The sequence below is a fragment of the Myzus persicae genome, unplaced genomic scaffold (assembly GCF_001856785.1).
Source record: "Myzus persicae strain clone G006 unplaced genomic scaffold, MPER_G0061.0, whole genome shotgun sequence".
Taxonomy (NCBI): domain Eukaryota; kingdom Metazoa; phylum Arthropoda; class Insecta; order Hemiptera; family Aphididae; genus Myzus; species Myzus persicae.
In genome coordinates this window covers 6,042-28,921 of record NW_019104094.1, presented here as the reverse complement: position 1 = coordinate 28,921, position 22,880 = coordinate 6,042, and the positions used below count along the sequence as shown (strand labels likewise).

Below are 22,880 nucleotides of genomic sequence, written 5' to 3'. Positions count from 1 at the left end.
CTTCGGATACCCATACCTCGGCAGACGATCGTCCACACTATTATTACTATATTATTATTGTTATTGGGTAACGGGCACTCGTTGTCGGCATATGGGAAAAAAAACGAAAACAAAATTATTTTAATAACGCTCGACACAATCGTTACGACGTCGGCGACGGTCGTGTTTTGAGATAGGTCGCGGCACGAGGACTCGGCCCCGCCGCCGAGAGTGGTGGAACCATAATGCAGTGACCGTCAGCGAGGAGGAGAAGAAGAAGGAACCCTTTGCTGCAGCTCATCATCACTTTTACCCGAACGATCTTCAGTACGTGCGCGCTGCCGGGTGAGTTTACAAATGCACTGCTGCACACTCTAAAAGGAATCACACAGGTAAATCGACTTCAGACAAATTTATTATAGTATATTAGTATTATTTTTTTTTTATTGTTATCGATTAATGCATGTATTTTTTCTAAACAAAACCTTTTAAAATTAAAAGAAGAATAATAACATATTTTAAGCTCCGACTAACAGTACACACTATTGTAAAACGGCGGTGACCATATTTTCGACAAGAAAAGCTTAAACAAAATATAATTTTATACCTACTCATAGAATACAAAATATTGATTTATCTCCAATAACACAACATAGGTGCATGTCAATACTATAGTATATTTTTACGAACCCTACACATATAAACGTATATACATAGACACATTGTTTTGCGAACGATTCGCACAACGTCGTGTCGTAACAATAATATTGTGATGTCTGTACCTACATATAGTACATATACTTACGCGACCGCCATTTATTTTTTATACGTTTTCCGATCCGATTCCACCAACAACAACACACAAATAGGTACGCAACACAATGTAGGTGAAACGCGTTCGGTCTGAGCGAGCGTCTTATCGATTTGTACATCGGTATAGGCACTTGTCACAAAAAAATAACCTGTTCGTATAATATATTATATCATATGCATTGTACATACATATATGTACGATGTTAAAATAGAATAATGTCGCACACATAATTCATCGATGTTCTTTTTTGTTGCATACAACGTCCACCGCATCTGCATGAGTATACGTACGCGACCGTTATTGCGTCGTTGCAGGAGAAGACCGCCGTTGCGTAATTTTATATCTACGGAATACAATTTTAGTCGTCGTCGTACTTTATTTTGCGGAGTGCAGTGCTCAAATATTAATAATATTGTACATAATAATTCGATATTAAACGGGAGAACCGCGAGAGTATCACGTAATGCGACCAATAAACAATAATTAATACGCGACGATATTATGCTGCGCATGCAGGATACTGAAGCGACGGAGTCCCACGTGAACAATATTTCTAATACATAATAATATTATACTATTTCAACTATTTCATATTGTATGCGGCGTGAGGGTACGATAAACATTTTTGTAATAATTACGTTAATATGCGTGCGTATATACCGGTCCGACGGCTCATCATCGTGACGAGAATACGTAATTCGATTCCGTGTGCACATAAATGTCATCTATAAATCTGAACCAGATGACGGTGCAATATAATAATAATATTATAATGTGACGCCGCGCATTGACTCTGCCCTGTCGCGACGGTAAAACACGATTTTTTTCGTTTTTTCTCCGGTCGCTCGTATTTTTAAAAAACCGTCATCGCGTGAGAACGTAGAAAATTCATCGTTCCTCCGGGGCGTTGTTAAATTAGTTTTATTATTATACCTAATACCAAATTATTTTCGTCTTACGACTTTGTTCGGCCACGGAATTTATCGATGTCTAATGGATTTTTTTTATCGATCGAATTCCAGTAGTCCGCCGGGACGGCTCACGATGCGTGTGTGCTATTATGTTATGTATACTACTAAACCTATCCGCTTAATAAATACATTATAAGCTGTAGGTAGACGTTACGTTTTGATAAGTATAATAAAAAAACTATTAATTTTCGACATTATAGAAATGCATTTTCCACAAACATCAGGTTTTCGTTTTTAATTCGAAATCTATACGAAGGTTAAATCTTCGTTTACGATAGGCAATTTTCTTTAAACATTCAACAAATAATTACATATAAGTACCTATTTTCGAGTCGTTTGTACATCGTTAAGTTTTCTAAGCGTTTGCAGAGCTACGGTTTATAGATTGTGCAAGTAACATCATTACCTACCTATAAACATATTATAATTATTATTATATCCGGTATAATGCATGTATTTATTATTTACATAAACATATCGAAATCAACTTGTTATAATAATATGCACATTACGAGTATCATCACGTTCTCTACGATTTCAATAGATTTAGGTAATTTTTTTTTAAACGGTCGATTAATCGATCTCCGAAGATAAATAATCATTATGTAAAATATGATATTTGTGCGTAATATTATCCAACAGCGGTGGCCGTCATCGTGGTCCGCGCAGTCGTTTCCTGTTCGATTAATTCAAATATAATGGAACTAGTTTGAAGATTACCCAAACATCTAGGTACCGCAGATCACGCGTTTACATAACACGATCGAGGCGTCTCGGTTGTTCGTATTTAAATGTACGTGTGTGTGTGTGTGTGTGTGTGTGTGTGTGTGTGTGTGTGTGTGTTTGGGTGTGTGTGTGTGTGTGTGTGTGTGTGTGTGTGTGTGTGTGTGTGTGTGTGTGTGTTTGGTGTGTGTGTATACAACGAACAATGAGCGAACGCGTATAGTCATTTCGTCAGACCGAATTAAGACAATAATAAATTATTTTCTTCAATCGCAACCGAGTCGGGTCTTCTTCTGTGCAACATAATAATATTATATTATATTGTTCGGAGTCGAACGCCAGAAACAATATTATGTACTATACGCGTCCCGTCCTATACCTATATATATATATATGTATATATACATGTCGGCTCGTAGGTGTACATTATAATATTATATAGGCACAGGACCGAAGTCTGTAGAGATAATTTTGCCTAAGTATTATTTTAGTATTCGCGTGTCGAAATCTTGCAGCCTCTGCAATAATACAAACGTTGCAAATATATGTTCGTTTGATTTCTGTCTATATGAATAAATGAATAATACCGCGGCTGTGTTCAACGCCGAGTAGAACACATTGTATGCGTTTGTCCAAATCAAAGAGATTTGTAACACAAATAATAGAACAACATCATGCGGTCGGATTCGCATGGTAAAATAGACTGCAAAATCGAGTAAACATATAGCGCGGAGTAGTCATTTTGGAGAGACGGTTCACCTCCCATCTGGAATTCAATTCACTGCATTTCAGTATCCAGGTATTTGGCCCTGATCTCGAATTACAAGTCGTATTCACCATATTTATTGACTTTATTATTCGTTATTTTAGTATAATACCGATGGTTAAAATAATAATGCTCCACTCAATCGCATCATAACTTTAGTCAGTGGGTTGTTTAGTTCGGAATACCTAAAAAAGGTGCTCAAACGTAATAAGCGCATTATTGCATCGTGATATTGGCAGGAGGATAATTCAAAACTGGCGATTTATCTAAAGTTGCCATTCCACGCACACCGGGCTTATGATCAAAATCAAATGTTTTAATAAAATTAATACATTTCTATTGTATAGAACCTTAGTCAAAATCAAATTTGTTGATTTCTTTATTTGCGTATAATAATTGTATCGTTTTGAATGCATAGTTTGTTGTTTAGTGTCAACAATTCGGCAATAGCATTAATTTTTTCACCGGTATCCTTCAACAGGCTCCTGAATTGCAGTCTGCAGATGATGGCAACCATCGACAAATAATAATTTGTCTCCGGAAATAATAGTCGAATATTATATTATTGATATGACTGGGAATCAAATATGTACAAAAAAATTCGTAACTAATAGCGATTTGTGATTGCCAAAATAATGATAAACCTATTAATTATTATTAAAGTTTAAGAGATTAACCTAACATTACCTGTGTGCTTGGACGTTGGACAGGAAAATTCGACGACAAATCACGTGAACGCCTTTTTTTATTCACAACCCTACTCGTGTAGAAATGTAAACAACGCAATAATCGATGACGGAAAAATTCGACTGATATTATTCAACTTTCTCTTCGCGGGTACCAATAGGTACGTTTACCGCGGACCCCGCGTCGTCAGGTCGATGGGCGCGCGATAATAATGCGACGAGTACAACTGCAGAAGTGCAGAATCCTATTGTTCCTATAATAATAACAATATAATAACATTTGACCCATGTCTGGGGAATTAACGTGCGTTACGTATGCAAACCCGAAATACATTATCATTGTTAAGGTTTGAATTTTAACGTGTGTGATAATATATTATAGTAGAGGGCTCAGTGTTGTGATATATCTACGACCGGTGCCGCCGAAAAGTCGGTGTCGTCCTTGCAGCAGACGGATGGGTGGGCGGTACCGCGAGCGCACGTTAAAAATAATGCTATACGAAACGCGTGTGGGGTATGAATTAGTGTGCGCTAATTATAAAGAGCATGTCAGCTTAAAATGTTTGTCGTCTCTGTCCGTTATGGATTTATGATAATTTAGTCTCAAAACTGCTCTTCTCGTCGTTTCTCATTACTATATGGTAGCCGAACGGTATTCAAACCGTATACCACATATGGTATAGACTTTATACATTGTTCATCCGATTCATTGATTTGTTTTCATTACATAAATAATTTTAACTATCTAAAAATGTACAATTTGTAGTCGATATTCTATTTACCTACTTCAAACATTAGAGTTGTTCTAAAAAAAATGAGAAATTCAAAGAATGTTTGTATATCTATATTGGATAGAGAACAGATTGAACAGTGACATCATCTCGAAAGAAACGTGTCGGTGCCTTGGGTGTATTGTAATATAGGTACATTTTAAAACATACTGCGGTAAAATTATTAATTATTAAAATAATATAAGCCACTATTTTATATAATACAAACAGCCCCGAGTCCGTAAATCACACGACGAGCGTGTGAAGAGACAACGCACGGCGAAAAGTAATATTATTACTCAACCGAAAAGGACTCGTTATCATTTATATTACGTATTAAATACCTACTGCAACGATCACCGACGTCTCCTACGGTTAACACAGTAAAACGCGTTTCCGCGTAATAATGAACAATTTATTACTTATAATATACTGTACCAGCTAAACAGCTAGGAACTTGTGAGCGTTTCCGTCCGGCTTTCAAATCTGATTTGATACATACAAATAATATTGTGTGTAATTATATTTTCCAAAGCTGAAAATAAGTGCGAAACGTTAGTCTTATTTTAAAGCTCCACGGCAGCCGTCGAACGTGCGCATATGGTACCTACATCATAATAATATTATCGTCATCTCGGTGAAACGTAGTGGAATTCTCTAAAATGACTCGTCCGAAAGCATTATATTAATTACGCGTTAATGGTGGCGGCGGCGGCGGCGGCGGCGGCGGCGGCGGCAGCCGGTGACTAGACAGTTTTTTATTATTATTATTTTTTTTTTTTAGTCCGTCCGTGTCCCCATAGTATTTTTCGTGTTACATCGGAACACACATATGCCGTGTATGCATAATAATAATAATAATAATAATATTGTACATATAGGTAATACTTTCTTCCGGAAAGACGCGCGCGGACGGCAGTCATTAGAGGAAAATAAGAGAAAGCAAGACGTCTCCTATATTATTATTGTGAACCTTTATATTATTATATACATAAATGCAATCCGTGAGTGCGTATTCGAGGTGCATACACCTAATACCTATGATGTATATGTACACGAGTCGTAGGGCTGCTGACGGCGTCTGTTTGCGGACCAAGTGTCGGTGGCGGAGGTGGGGCGGGGGTCACGGTTCGGGGTCAAACGCGCGGTTGCTATTAATATCGCGGTTCGTCACCTGTAGGTTACATATTATTATTATAATGTACTTTGCTGGCGAAAATAAAAAATATACGTATTATATTATGATATATACGCGTTGTTGGTGTGTAACTCGTCGGTCACACGTTTTCGCCGGAGGAGCCAAATCGCGTCGGTGTGAGAGACGAAATCGAAAGTCACCGGGGCAAAGGTCGCAACCACGCTGCGGCGCGCGGAAGGAGAATGAAGAAGAAGACGACGACGACGATTGTACCTGTGTAATATTATAATGCCCGTGTGTGCACGCGTCCGTTTTTATTATTACGTAAACGAGAAGGTTCTGCAGACATTCCGATCGGCATCGGGACATGGTGGTGGGTCGGGAAACGGCGTCGGCGGATGGAAGTTCACGATTAGAGAGCAATATATATATAATAGCAGCGCCGCAACACGAACTGTGCGCCGACTTTTAAATAATAATAATAATAATATACCAATAATGGAAAAAAACATTGTGCTTTCGCATTGTTCGAATTGACCCGTATATATGTACATCGAATGATTTAGATATAACAGTAATATAGGATTTGTCCAGATTTCGCTCCCGCATATAATATTATGAGGGACGCACGTCGTACTCCTCATGACGTTCGCGTGTGTTTTTGGCACCTATGATTAAAAAAAAAAAAATGTTTTCCTTCTTCTGCATTACTACTGATACCATTTGTACCACAGGTTAGGTTAGTCTGCAACAGGTCTACGGTCTGTACGATACGAGAGATCGTTAGACCGTATACTGCGGCAGGTCCCGTAGTTCGACCGTCGTAACATCGACCAAGTCCGTCATCGTGTGTAATCTGTACAGCGACAATACGCTAATGCGACTAGTTTATGTGAGGTATAACCATAGTTTCACCGGTCGTCCCGAAGTGCGCACATCAAAATAATATTATATATATTTGTTTTATGACCAGTCGACGTAATGCCCACTAATATTTTATATACGATAACCGAGTGTTAACGAAACAATATAATATATTTTGTACGTAGTTTTTCTTCTCAACGCGACACGATAAAACCGTGAGAACTGCATCATGCCTACAACATAATAATGTAATGCAATAACAATAACAATCGTACAATAATACTTTAAATAATACAACATGTTGAATACTATACGTTAGTAAAGACTAAAGTGTACCTACGAACGGACTCGGCAGAGACGTATATTGCGCTGCATCATTATAGGTACATTTGAGCTCAACGGTTTACTTTTAAACTTGCCTTTTTTGAACACGAAAGCCAAGTACAGGAATATACATATATTATTATTCACCATCTCCGTTAATGCTTGAATGATATCGGTGTCGCTTTCGCTTTGGTGTAGTTGGTACTTCTTTTGAACAACGAACCGTGATTTATGTAATACGCTCCGCTGCCAGGAGGAAACATATATTTATGTACAATAATATGTAATCGAACAAATCAAATAATCGTTAATAACGAAAAGGAAAATATATGTATAAAAAATTTGATGGGTTTACGACAGCATTAACCTTTCTGCGACTCAGAAAACCACCGCCGCGTGCAAAGTGGCTGTATTGCCAACGATTCAACTGATTCACCCCACCGCCCGCCGACCACTCGCCGACGCGCACGTCCAGATAAAAATCGAATATAATAATATATATATGTATAAATACTGTGCCAAATCCGTCGTCAATTTAATTTTTCGTACATCCGACAGTCGCCGTTTCGAAATGTACGTAATCAGCAATAATGTAATATACAATCACCAATCCCACTCACTGCAGCAGAGTATAGGTGCGTATATCATACCGTACGATCCGTACGAATACACCGAGAGTTGGGAATAGTTGAATAGTTCCGAAATTAGTGTGCCTATTATAAAATGTTATTTTGTCTTACGTAACCATAGGACATATTAAGCATAAACGGACGTATATTAAATATATAATAGGTCTCACAGGCACAGCACATTTTGTACTACAATTGTTATTGTTGGGATTGTTGTATCATAATGTAATAATGATCTTATATTCGAATACATCAGGCAATACTGCTATCCGGCCACGTGGCTATATAAGTTGAGCTTGTACTGTCGAAGAGCTTATCGCGCACTCCGCACTGTTTCTCCTCAAGTTTGAAATCTAATAAATAATATAACCTATATTAATATTATTATGTTCCACCAACAACTGGTGTTTTACAAAAAAATTAGATTTGACTATATTGGCATATTGTTCTCAGCGCGTCATACAAATATGTAAGCTTATAGGTTTTAAAATGAGTTTTGTTAATAAACATTCGCAGACATTTATTGCTGTTATCATAATAATATTCCATATAATATTACTTTAGGTACCCTACATACAAATCGAAATTTTCTGGTGACAGCCATTAACGTATACCTTCTATTTTCGTTTTCGTATTTCTGCGCATTGGGAGGGAGAGGGACACTACTCCTGGAAGGCGCATACCTTCAGCGGATCGTTAACGAGTGCTAATTGGAAGAGCGATTGTCGTCTTCGTGACGGTCGGTGTAGGTACGACGATGACATTTTTTAGTCCTTCCTTTCTCCACTGCACAACCACCGCTGACCTTGACTTGTGATAAAACTTTTGCAGTCGGTCCCACCTTTCCCCCCCTGCTTTCACCAAAATACAAAACGGCTCGATTTTATCTATTAGGAGTTAATTTCATATTTCAGCAAACAACATCTATGATAATGGTATACAGGTATAAAGTACCAATAACTTTTCTATTTTAATTTTAACGTGTATAAAACAGTTATAAAAAAATATAGACACACTACAGAATGTACAGGAACTTAACTGCAGTAATAATAAATATCAGTGTAGAAAATGTTTCTAATTAAATCAAAACATTTCCATTCAAGTCATTGCTATTGAGAATGCGAGTGCATTTTACACCACCATTACATATTATATTTTATGGGTAGGTACTTAATGTTTATAAGTATACACAGACACACAGTAAAAGAGTTGGACGACAACGAAGATAGTCACACAGACTTTCCCTCACGCCCAAACACGTTTATCTTAACACGTAAAAGGCGACCAAAACGAAAACGTCGACCGTTTATCTCGCACCCGGCATTTCCGATCGGAAACGATAGCAGTTTAAGTATATAAAAACGTCATTACGACGCTGTTCTGCGTGACGAACGGAAATCGGACCGCAGTTTAAACATCGAGACATCAAGTGTAAATAGTACTCGTTGAACGTCACTTGGCAATACACACCAATACTATTTCGATTTCCACAACAATAAGAGCCGGAAAATGTTTAGTTCTAGACGTTCTAGACGTTAATCGGCGTGACGATGCAACGCACGATTCGCATCGAAAATAATATTGAAAAATATCAACAAAAAATAATTTCAAAAATAAACTACCCTCCATACATGTGCACGTCGGATTTTAAGGTACACTTGATAGGTACAATCGTTCAACTTTTTTTGTCATTGCATAAAAATGTCGAGATATAAAAATATGTAATAAACGTTACTAACAATTCACACTCAACGACTTTTAAATAGGTAACACGCAATTTGTTCGAATTCGAATAATGATTGCACCTGCACTAGCTGTTTACACCACATCTATATAATACCGTTATACTAGGTAATATATATTGATGTACTAACTCGATTAGTCATTACATTAAAAAACATACGATAGTGATAATAACGAGGGATAAAAAATGAGTGTTTGCTGTAAAAATAAAAACAAATTTAACGTGAACCAATCGTGTACAACACGAATAACCCTGTTAATGAGCCATGTACATATAACGCGCCTATGTCGTGGTATAATTACGACGCGTGCTCGGGGTCGAAAAACGTCTCAACCCGTGATCCGAGACCAGGGGTCACGGCATCTGAGAAAAACAAGTCCTTGTGAAAATTTAAACGAGTTTATTGTTATTTTCAATTTTAAGAATGCGCATCTGCACTGCATCACACGCGCCGCCCGCCACCGACACGAAAGCCGCGTTCGTGAACCCCCGCCCACCTGTACCGCCATTAGCGAATTATAGCGAACAGGTACAATAATAATTATAATCAAAGCAATAATAATATATAGGTTAGGTTTGTGTTGCATGAAATACGACGATATTATTATGTGCTGTAGCGTGCGTTATAATATATTTTATCGCATATACTCGGAGGTGTCGTGATGACGGCGCTTTCGAGGCGGACGACCTCGGCCGCGGGTGAATCACAGGGCCATCCTGCAATCAATGACACATGCTACGTATATACGATATGCATAAAGTAAAGGATCGTGGTGAGTTGTCGCGCCAACTCAAATCTGGAATCTTCGAAAAACAATATTGCATTGAATTAACACCCTGGCCGTCGAATACCCATATCCCAGTGGCGCGCGTATCTGGGATTTTTCTTTTGACGTGTGGGGCCGATCGTGTGTTTCTCCGCAGAGTTGGTTTAACTAGGGTCGCACGTAAGTCCGGAATATTGATGCCGAGGTTTTTATTTTACGTTATGTGCCTACCCTATGGCTATACACAATTTACGTTTGCAGTGCATTTCAATGAAATAGGAATGATTTTTTAATTTTCTTAAAATTTCGTGGGTTACGACACGGTCAGACCTATTTATATACACTGTGTATGATCCCGACGCATACAACAATGATAGCGCTGTCGTATACATTATTATCATAATATTATGTAGGTACGCGACCGAGACGACGGCTCTGGTGAATATTAAACGTAACAATAATATTATGTGCACGAAAAAAAAATGCGAGTCGGCCGCATATAATGTATCGCGATCGTAGGAGAGACGGACGAAACAATGGACCACCGAGCATTTGCATCGCGATCGTCGTCGATGATGATGCGTTTCACCGGTTTCGGGCCCGTTCGGGCGCGTTATCGTCGCACGTGACCGGCCTTGATACAGATGCGCACGGGCATGTAATATTAAACTATATTGTATGAAATACGCTTATATATTATAATATTATGATGATGATTGTAATAATTACACGGTGTCGTCGTTCGTCTTCGTCGTGATTTCGGGCGGAAAAGGTTAAGACGAGTACACAAAATAAAGCGCGGAACGATTGTACAACAATAATGTTGTATTATTATCATCATTACTACGTATATAATATTGTTTCTGAAACGTAATATATTTAATGTTCCGATTGCGATGATAAAAATAATAATATTATCAGAAATACGATATCGAGAACCCGCGACGGCGGCGGCCCCGGCATACGAAGGCTACGGTGTACACAATATCACAATAAAATTAGATACCTACCATATTATTACAATATGTACCTGGGTACATGTAGCCGCTGGTATGCGGCCTACTTAAGGCACGGTCGAGTCCTTGCACCGCCGCCGCGCCGGATCATCTCCGTTTTTAATGTGGGAACTCGTAGTTGGGTAATCGGACCTGGCGCATATTTCGCAATTTGCGCTCGTTTAAAGTGCCATCCGTTTTCCACCTTCCGCGGAGCGGTTCACACACGCGCGCGCCCCGCGCTCATTGTTGCGGTGAAAGTGACGATTTTTCGTGCTAGTTCGCGCGCGCATTTACTGTTTTCCCGCCGGCCGTCGTGCAGCCCTGGTGCTCCAGAGACGCTCGCCAGTTACCGTAACCTTATACCTCTATAGGATATCACGATACCCGGTCCCGAGTGAACTTCCAAAAACAAATTGAACAGACCACATACTTCGGCTCGTCAAACGCATACACGGCGGGGATGCTCAGCACTCGGGTGGATTGACGATTTTAGTTTTTCTTGACCCAAATTTTTCTTCTTCATTTTTTTCATGCCCACTTCTTCATAACAGACAGTGCGGCTTCCGCCTGGAACGAATAGAATTTTCGATATTAAAATCTACTCATTTTGAATACAGTTTAGGATATTATATAAACACTGAACCAAATTCATCACCAGAGCTGCTTCTGGATCATATTTAATGACATTGTAATGTTAATTGCAATGTCGTTTAATTAGGGATTATTAAAAGCGTTTAAATTATTTTTACTGTCAAAAATTTCAAATTATAAAATGGTTTATTATATGTTACAATATTTAATTTTGTATGTTCACTTTTTAAAATACTTGGTTAAATTTTAATGATCCATCTAAATACCTATTATAGATACTATTTTAACCGCTTTAATCGAATGTCTTACTCAATTATTAATTAAATTAATGTAATTTAGATTTTTTAGATTATGGATTTGTTTTTTATATTTGTCTGTTCTTGGTCCAGACATATATTGTTTTTATAAATGATCTCTGTTGACGCGTATATTTTATCGGCAATTATTGTAAAATCGGACTTTGTCGCATTATCGCTCACGATAGTGAGTACTATGTATAACATATAATATTATAAGTGTCTAGTGTCAGTATGCGTTCGACTGCCAATCGCCACGTAAATAAAAATATAATATAACAAATTAAACCAACTATATTATTATATTCTTAAATTAATATAAATCTCATACAGTCCACAAATTTAAATTCGAAACTTAACAATCTCAACAAATTATGTTTATCATCATAAAAAAACTCGCTTATGGCCGATATCCAATTATTTTTCGTTCTGTTTACAAATACTACCTATTTATGACGTATAGAATTAATGACCAATCGTACGATATAGGTACTGTGCTTGAATATACTTGCAGACGTAAGAACACTTTCGAAGTTATTTTTTGGAGAAAGGTTAAAATTATTTAGGACCACGTGCAGGTTGATCACTATCAATCACAGTCAGTTATTGCAGTCAGCCTGTCCGTTTGATATGAGTGAAAGAGTACAGTCTACTGCAGCTGTAAATTTATGGCAATTTATAATAATTATCTCTCTGGAACTTTTTTTGTTGACACTGTACAGTAATCTATGAATACGGTGAATGTATCGTATTTCGATATCACATTTAGTTTTAATCAATTTATTTCTGAACGAAATTACAGACATCAACAACAAAACTAATTGTTATTTTTTTTTAGTAAAGTGTAACTTTCAATCCTTGCTATTTCGTTTCAAAATCGTCGGTAACAAGCGTATTGTATATTAATGCATTATTATTGTGTATTATCATTTATCATTATGCATTTAATGATAGATGTAGTAACTATGTCAATTTCAAAATACCAGTTATGTTTATACTTTTGAATTCGTACCTATATAATATATATTTTTACCCATCATGAACTATAATCGTCGGGATTCTATATTTTATTTTACCGGCGAATATTCATAGTAATATAATATTATGTTCAGTGGTATATTATAGATAATAGGTACATTGATTTATTATCGACTGCAGATTACTGTTTTTTCTTTACAATATTCTATCACAGTGATTTGATAATAATTTTTATTATTTGTATAAAAAAAAAACCGAATTCTAGGAATGACGAAATTCAAAACAAATATAACACTTCACGATTTATTTCATAAGCCATCATCTTACTCATTCTATTGTAGACGAGCTAAATAATCGTATAACGCATGCTCAAACGAAATCGGCAGTGCTGTATATGTACGACGTATACGGTATACTGCAGCATCCAGCGCAACGGTAGTGGCGCGAAGCTAAGTAAAAAAATAAAAGTGAAGCGGTCACGACCGTATACATTATTCTATACGGTGTATATATGTCTATATATTCCTAGAAAAAGAATTATAAAATCAAATTCGTCAATTATTTAGAAAAAATAGTATGCTAAAACATATTGTTAATTGTTATACCTCAAACTACGTGTTGAAAGATGAAACGCATAATATAAGTATATTATTAATATACTTAGGTAACGACGCGCGTTAAAGTCACCCGGGCCATCAGTCTTCGCCGTATTAATGTTTTTATTATGTTGCATTCATTTAGTGAAAATGACATTTAATTACACTATATGGAAAATTTTTTTACCTTTTCATGAAGTGGGTGAAATTCTTTTTTTCCACGTTGTGTAGTATAATCCTTATCATAGATAGTTGCTTGATATAATATGATATAATAATATAATAATACACCACTTTTTTCCTTAAAATATAATGAAGTATGAAAATTAAATTATATATTTTCCTAAACTTTATTTTATATTTTATTGTTTAATTGGAAATGTTTGAGTGTTATACAATGTAGAAGTTATAAATTATATCAATTAAATTTTTTATTTATATTATACACAGTACAGATAGGTACTTGGATGATTTCAAAAAAACTTAGTACAAATCGTACAGTAATACCCAATACCATGTACATACTAGTACATAATAATGATAATACCCAATATGACCAAAATGAATTTCATCCACTTTATGAAAAAGTCATAAAACTATCCTTATAGTGTAGTAAAATGTCATTTTCATTAAATGGATACATTTCATGAAGTGGAGGTTCACTTCGTAAAATTAGCAATTTCACTTAGTGGATGCGACATATTCAAAACGGTCGACTCACCGACGACCGCATCGCACTATAATACATTAGTACATTATAATTCATAAAATGTATAACCTGCTAATTGCTATAATATTCCGAGGCGTACGAATACCGTAGTCACCTGTAAAACAAATAATCTACTAAAATGACATTACCAGGACTATGCATTCAAATATTTTATAGGTACTTATACTTACTACACTAAAAACAACCTTTAAATATAAGCATTAAGCTTTATAAGCATGCTCTCATATACCTAAAAATATTAATATTTTATATGTTATAAACTATATATTATGCTCTTAAATTCCCAAAATATACAAACCAGAAATTCTTATTTGCAATGGTGGTAATATGTTAACACAAGCAGGTACTCATCAAAGTATTAATTACGAAATAAGGATGAATAAAACATTCAAATTGAATTAGATCCACAGTTAGTACTTTGTATACTATACAGTTTAAGCGCATTACACTTGTTGAACACGTCCCGATCACGAAGTTAAAAATCCCTGCAATTCTAATAACGTAGCTCGTACAACAATATTAAACTTATGTTAATATAAATTATCTACTCTATTGTATACGACTCTTAATACTCGCGGATCGACGTTGATCTACCGTCACAAATCGTAAAACCGAATAAAATAATTGCCGAACACCGCCGCGGCACATTGTTACTATATACCGTGTCGTATTAATTTCGTTTTATTATTTTTTTTATTTTCATATCGCTGACGTGGGCGCTTCTTTAGTTTAAAATATATAGGCCCGTATAGAACTATGATAAAAATAAAAATAAATCATATATTCTACGAGCGACCACTGTATTATAATATTATTATAGGGTCATTAGACACGGCGGCGACGCGAGGCTGCACGGGTGAAAGTGCATCTGTGACGGTGGCAAACTGCAGATATTGTGGCAATATAGTTAATAGTTACAGCTTTTTATACGCTGTATGCATATATTATGTTAAAAAAAATCATGGTAATAATAATATGTGCTCGCGTACCGAGCATTACACATGCGCGCTGTAAGTGTCTAGCAGATACGTGAAAAATCATCTATAAAAGACAAAAAATATTAAAATCAAATCCTCGTGCTACCGAATCTATATAATATGACGAAAATTAGATAATTCACCAAGTTTGCACATCCAACGACAACAATACATTGGCTATAGGTACCTATATTATGATATTATGAGCTCGATGATAATACATTTCAGTACTCACGTGGACAACGTAGTATATTATGACATAGTTGTGGGTTATATTATCTACTTCGTACTCGAGAACCGCGTGAGGGCTGCATTTGGGTATCCGCGGATACGTCACCTGACCTATGCAGCAGCTCCTTATTGCGGTGACGACTATAATAGACTAGATACTTTTTTTTCGTATGAATTATAATATGATGATGCCGCCGTCGTTGTGGCACATGATCTATCGAATTCCGCGGTGTAGACCATTCATATTATAGACACAATATTATCGTCCTAGGAAGTACAAAATACACGATAATACAAAATTAGCTAGATATCTAACATATAACAGGTATAAATGCAATGACATTGTATAGTAAAATATTATTCATATTGAATTTACAAGCATGGTACCTACACTGGACACCTCGAGCGGAATTGATAAAGTCGGTTCAGCGGGTCGTTCCTATTTATTCACATGGGTAATGACGATAACATTATAATAGTATTAAACATACAGCCGTAACCATACGATCACGAGTAAATCAGACAGTCTCTTATATTGTTCATTATATACATCCGCAAAGAACGACCATCAATCAAATTCTCGTCAGACTGACACTCTGGTTGTATCATATATTATATATATGTGTAGCTTTGTAGCTGGTGTATACTGCTTAGTACATTGTACCTATATATATATTGATTTTGAAACACTTTGATAATATCATTAATATAAGGCACGCTTTTACGACCGTCATAATAGAGTCAGGTTTTGTCTGAACGTTATTATAATTTATAATAATATATTAATGTGTATTATTTTATTCTTAACTCTGCTGTAGTTGTAAACAATACACACTCGTGCTCGAGTTGGCCAATTATTGTATTATTTTATTTTGCCAGTCTACGAGTATATACAACATAATATTAGGTTAGACAAGGGAACATATTTCTGTTTATTATTTGTATTTTTCAGTAGACTTTTCTCATCGAAATAATGCGTGAATATTATTTTAATTTTAATACCTACAATGTTCATCTTTTCGCGTTGTATCTTATTTTCAAGTATAATACAATTATTAATGTCCGAGTAAATATAAATAGTAAATTATAATATTGTGTACCAAGCTCAATAAGAAACAATCTTTAGCACATGCGCTAAAAAAAAATAACTTAGTTATGAAACCAATCAAATTTCTTCCAATAATTTTCCAAATGCCAGTATCGAAACGCGCTCTCTGATTCATTGGTAGTTATGCAAGGGATTATTGTAATGAATGCACATTACAATATTATAATACCTAATAATATATACAGACATTGAAGAATTATTATCTAATCGTCACGTGTATTTCGTCGGAATTAATTTTGTTCGATCCGAAAAAAGATAGCTAAGACCGGGTTACGAAAATAATGATATTATCGTTGCTTATTTTATAGTATGTTTTAAAAAAAAAAATGTCTGCAAAATCACTGCAGTGGTGTGAAATTCAGCAGACCGATTACTGGGCCATTTCCAATCATTCGTGGACTTACGACGACGAAATGGAATACAAATACCGCTCGTTGTGGGATCTATTATTGTAATACATTACGGAGAAGGATTTCAGTCCTGCGGCGGGTCCTGAGCTCGATGACCCTGGGGGGGTCGGGTTCGTGACTCGCGCGAACGTTCTCACGGCATTATAATTTATAATATATACATAGGTAGAAGACGCCCGCCCGCGATCTGTTCGTCGTGACGATCTTTTTTTCTCTTAGTCGACGGTGACGTCGGGCACTATCCGATCGATAACTAGATCTCCTTTTCGTTCAGGAAATTTCGCGTCTATACCTAATATTGGGAAATGAATTCAATTTTTATCATCAGCTACAGCAGCTGCAGGCCTCGTACAAATCGACCTAGCTGTCTCTATGTCAGCACGAAATGTGAGCAGATTATAGAATGTAGGTACCACCCCCCAGTAAATCCATAGGAAATGACGCGTCTCGGATCACACGATCAATGATCGCGTGTTAATTTTAATAATTTATTTTTCGCGTTTTAGTCTCTTCTTCTTCGTGTTTACCGTCTATTCATAACCCTCCTAAACCAGTTTCGCGACGTTTATTATACGAGTTATTTATTACAAATATAATATATTATACTATTATGTACCTATTACCTAGGTATGTACCAGACGACCGTGACATTTAAAACTCAATTTTTCCCATGGCGTATCTGATTTTTTACTTGCATTTTTCGAATCACCTTACGCACGCGCTCGAACTTTCGGAACGGATGCAGTGCTATTCAGTGAAAGCTCCGATGTCGATGACGACGACGACAACGATTAACGATCGATGATGCAATCGTTACGGATAAAAACAATACGAACAACGTAGGAGTATTTTATACGCCTTGCTCATACGACACGACAGTCGCACGTCGGTACTGCGTTTACCGAAGAAGACGCGCACTGGTATGTTATGCAATGGCGGCCACTCCGGTTCTATTGTTATGCAATTATAATCGACGGCTGCTTCGATCATCTCTGGAATGAAACATATTATATTATTATTTATCTATACGTAATTATATTCGTAAACGGGAATTATGGTGGCAATTTCGTACCATCCGTCGTACGGTAGTGTGCGGTGTAATATAATATTACGACACTGGGAACCGCTATCGGGGTTCAGCGCGAGTCACATTATATAGTTATAATATGGGTACAACATTTAAATAATAAAAAAAATTACATCCTCAACCCGTCGGCGGTGTCGTATAATATGTATTACGCGGACGCAGCGGTGGCGTTTTACCTTTCACCTTTTCGCGGTTATTAATAATTCATACACTAAAATATTTTATATTTTTACGTGTTTCAGATACGTATATTGATAATAGAAATATATATACATCATGTTGTCCGATAATATGACGATGGCCATCAAGATCTGGACATTCCTCACGTTGTTCACCTGTAATTATTATTTTATTTTCATTATATATAATATCATATTAGACAAATTACCGTTCATGGCGTTTTCGTCTAATCACGAGTGCCAAATTTATTTTATTAAAATATGTCGGTCCACTTGTGTTTGTACATATGTAGGTGTGGTGAACGGTCAGAGAAAACCACCAAATTACCAGCAAAATGAAATGCCACCGACCAGTTTTAGCTGCAAGGACAAAATCGTGGGCGGATACTACGCGGATCCTGAAACGTCTTGTCAAATGTTCCACGTCTGCGTGAACGTCGTCGGGACCGGGGTGAGTAAATCAAAATGGATTTTGTTTGTCCTCTTATCAACGCTTAACGCCGTCGTTGCTTACCCGAAATGAACATTATTGTAATATATCGTTTACAGGTTCAAGATTTTCGATTCCTGTGCCCGAACAACACAGCTTTCGACCAAGAAAATCAGATTTGCGACGACTGGTATAACATTGACTGCGAGGCAGCCACGTTGTTTTACAGCGACAATTTTGACTTGTATAAACTCGGTAAGTTGGTTTTGGTCCTTAAAAATCAATTATAACTTGGCCCCCTTTGGTATTTTTCTACAAAATTTACATTAATATTCTTTTTAAGTGGACAAATTCAACCTAATAATATATGGTTGAACTTTACATTTTTGACAAAATAAAAAACTTAATATATTATTTATTTGCATTTGGTTCCAATATAATTCATAAAGTTAAAACTTGTTTTTAAAAAGCTATAAAATAATTACATAGTTATAACTGAGAACCAAATTGGAATTCCACTACAGATAAATAATATTGTCATATTGCCTATCGAATTGATTTTATATTAGGTATATTAAAATTTTATAATTTTGTGTTTTCACAATAAATCCACCCTATTTGATTTATTATCCCACAACCTCCTCATTAAATTTCTAAAAATAAAGGTTTCAATTGATTGGAATTTTATAATATGGTGGTACCTACTTACTGAGCAATTTGCCTCTTCCCTATCGTTCATATAAAATATATATTAATAGTTTGTTTTGTACAATGCATTATATTAATTTATTTGTATAGAATACGAACTAATTAATCGTAAATATCATAAATTATAATAAGTAGCTGATATGGAGGAAGGGGAGGAAGTGATAAACACGGAGGAAGTGATAAACACACATGACTCATGCTGGTAAAAGGCAATAATTAGATACTAATATGTAGATGTTCACATAGGATTTAGCGGAGCTCCATCCACATCTGGCAAAGCCACACCAATACCATTGGGTCCATCCAGTGCTTCACCGAACGTGGCAGTCCATCCACAACCCAGTCCTAGGAGACCTTCACTCTCCACTCCCGTTAACAACGCAGTGTCGGAGAACGACGATGACTACTTCCTGCAGAGGAGCGATGCCACTGACAGTCGGCTCCAACAAGATCTTTTGAGGGGCAGCAGCTCAGGCAACTTTTTCAGCAACAAGAACAGAGGCGTCGAGAACCCAGACGACTACGACGATGGACGGGTGATTGCTTCATCCAAAGACGTGCCAAAGAAGAACACCAAAGCGCCGTTCAGGAAATTGTTGACAGGCAAGAAACCGGTCTCTGAATCTGCTACGAATGCTCCGAGCACCGCCTACGGCACCACCGGAACCACAGCCGCCGCCACTATCACCAGCACCAGTACGGTCAGGCAGCCCAATTACAAGCCGACCACATACCGGAGCAAGGACCGTGGCCGCGTGAACTACAAGACATACTTAGACAAGCAGACCAAAGCTGATGAGTATGACAGTCAAAAAATTGCCAAGCCCGCCACCGCTATCCAATCCACGACGTTCGCTCCATCAACCGGTAATACTTACCGTTTACAACCTACTGTGACCGCAACTGCCACCGATAACACATATCAGACCACGGTATCCAACGCTGTGCAGCAAAATAATAGGCCAAAAAACAACGATTTCCTGCGCATTACACCACCAGGAAATAACAACAACAATAACGGCGGTGGTTTCCAATCAGCCCGGATTAACGTGGCGCCGCCCACCAACTTCCAGACAAATAATGGATTCCGTCAGGCTAACGACCAGGCTCAGAATTTCCAGCAAAACGTCATCAACTACAATCAAGGCTTCCAGTCGGATAAAACCACTTACTCCACAACCACTCAAAACTTAAACCCGGCAAACTTTCAGTCTGACAAGATCTATACGACAACACAAAAATACATCCAGAACCCGACAACGAATACCTTCCAGCCACAGGGTAGCAACACGTTCCAGCCAGGCAATACTTTCCAGCCTGCTGTAAACAATTTCCAGCAAGCTAACAATTTCCAGCAACCCAACAATTTCCAACAAGGCAACAATTTCCAGCAAGCCAATAATTTCCAGCAAGCCAATAATTTCCAGCAATCCAACACTTTCCAACCATCCAACAATTTCCAGCAAGCCAACACTATCCAACCATCCAACACTTTCCAACCATCCAATAACTTCCAGCAAGCTAACAATTTCCAGCAATCCAACACGTTCCAGCCAGCTAACAATTTCCAAACAGTGACTCCCACGACGCAAAAGTTCAACTCGTACCAGCCGTCGTCACCGATCGCATATCAACAGTCCACAAACGTGTTCCAGTCATCGACACCAAACAACGCGGGCAACTCGTTCCAACAGTCGTCCCAGCAACCACTATTCCAGTCCACCACCGAGCACTTCTCCAAAGACTTCAAAGCAAAGTTCGACCCATACAACAGCTACCACCAGAGTACTAACGAGGAGGCGGGCGAGACTCTAAAGACGGCGCCTAGCACTAACTTGAGGCCGAGTGAACTCAACGCACTCATCCAGCCCAGACCTAAATCGATAAACGCCACGCTATCGGTCGGGTTTAGTTTCAACAAGGTGGACGGCGGAGTGGCCAAGTCCACCGTCATCGTACCTGCGCCGACTACGCAAAAGCCAAGGCCTTTCACTACGCAACAGCCCTCTTCGACAACACAGTTTGTCACAGCCAGATCAACCACGGCTTTCGTGAGTGCCGCTCCCAGCAGCAGTGCCAAAAAGGCCGTCACCAAAGACAAGGACTCGTCGTACGATTATGCGTACTACGACGACAGCAACCATAACGATTACACCGACGTGGTGCCCGAAGACTTTTCCAGAATTCACAACGCAAAAATTTTTTAAGTAAATACTAAAGTTCTCCTCTCCCCACAAACTTTCAAAAGCCTTTAACGTGTAAGTTTTTTGTAAATAAATCGTAGGTTTACGTCTAAAGTATATAATATTATAAAATTTAATACAAAAATACGTTATAATGGTATATTATTATATTCTTCGGCCACGCGAAGCAAATTCTTCAGTGCCAATCAGTTCGACGACGACACGTTGGTCAAACGTAGGTTACGAGCAGACTTGGGAAGTTCACCCGAACAACTTTTATGAATCCTAGCTTCTAAGTCCCTTTAGTATTCGTCCAGCACTGCCCTGTGAGAACTCCTCCAGCTACCCGGAATGATTCAGGTGCCAATTCTAGTACCTACCTGGCAGGTTCCGGCAGGTATAACTGTTAATTATCGAATAATTTGCCGCGTTCAATTATACGTGAACAGTTGAAACATATACTAACCTGGCGGTAAAATTGGCAGTGCACGAAAAACGTTAACTTTTTATTGTTTTTTTTTTTTTTTTTTTCGAAAACCAGAATATAAATTTTTTTTTTTTTTTAAGTGACTGTTAACTTATATTATTGGATTTAAACAAAATATTACTTTTATTGCATTTCTCTTGGCTACTTGTGGATGAAAAATAAATTTAAATTTAAATAAGCGTGGAAAAAAAATTAATAAAATAGTACTTAAATTACATAAATTGTATACATGATAAAAACAAAAAAAGTCTTCAGGAGCTAAAAAACTCTTTTGATATGTATTGTTATTTATAATTAATCACTAATTGCAACATCTGTCAAAATTTATATTTAAGCGGTATTAAAATTAAATTGTATCTGTTTTATATAAGACAAAAAGTTAAAAATGATTTATTATACATTAATACACTATTTGTGTATAATGTCTATGTAAAGATTAGCTATATCACTTATTGTTAATTAATATTTAAAATAATAAATACATTTGATTTTTGTATGAATGTTTTGTAATTTAGTAATAACTAATAAAATTATTTTTTCCTGTAACATAATTAATTTATTAAAATAACCATTTCCTTAGATTTTAGTGATACATAGATTTTAGATTTTGAGCGTATTTTCATATAGCACACACAAGTCGATTTACTTATTTGACATATTTCTACATTTGCTTACTAGCAAATCACTGGATGTAGTTCTGAATGTAGGATCTGGTT

General features: G+C 36.9%; 1 protein-coding gene across 1 annotated transcript; it reads left to right on the top strand.

Annotated features, from left to right (window-relative positions):
* The first annotated feature begins 263 nt into the window (after window positions 1-263).
* Window positions 264-22,215, top strand: LOC111038670 (GATA zinc finger domain-containing protein 7). Its single transcript, XM_022321871.1, has 5 exons — window positions 264-371; window positions 18,420-18,514; window positions 18,650-18,807; window positions 18,906-19,041; window positions 19,741-22,215. Exons 2-5 carry the CDS (start codon window positions 18,454-18,456, stop codon window positions 21,699-21,701), a joined length of 2,316 nt encoding a protein of 771 aa, XP_022177563.1. The 5' UTR covers window positions 264-371; window positions 18,420-18,453; the 3' UTR covers window positions 21,702-22,215.
* Window positions 22,216-22,880: the final 665 nt, after the last annotated feature.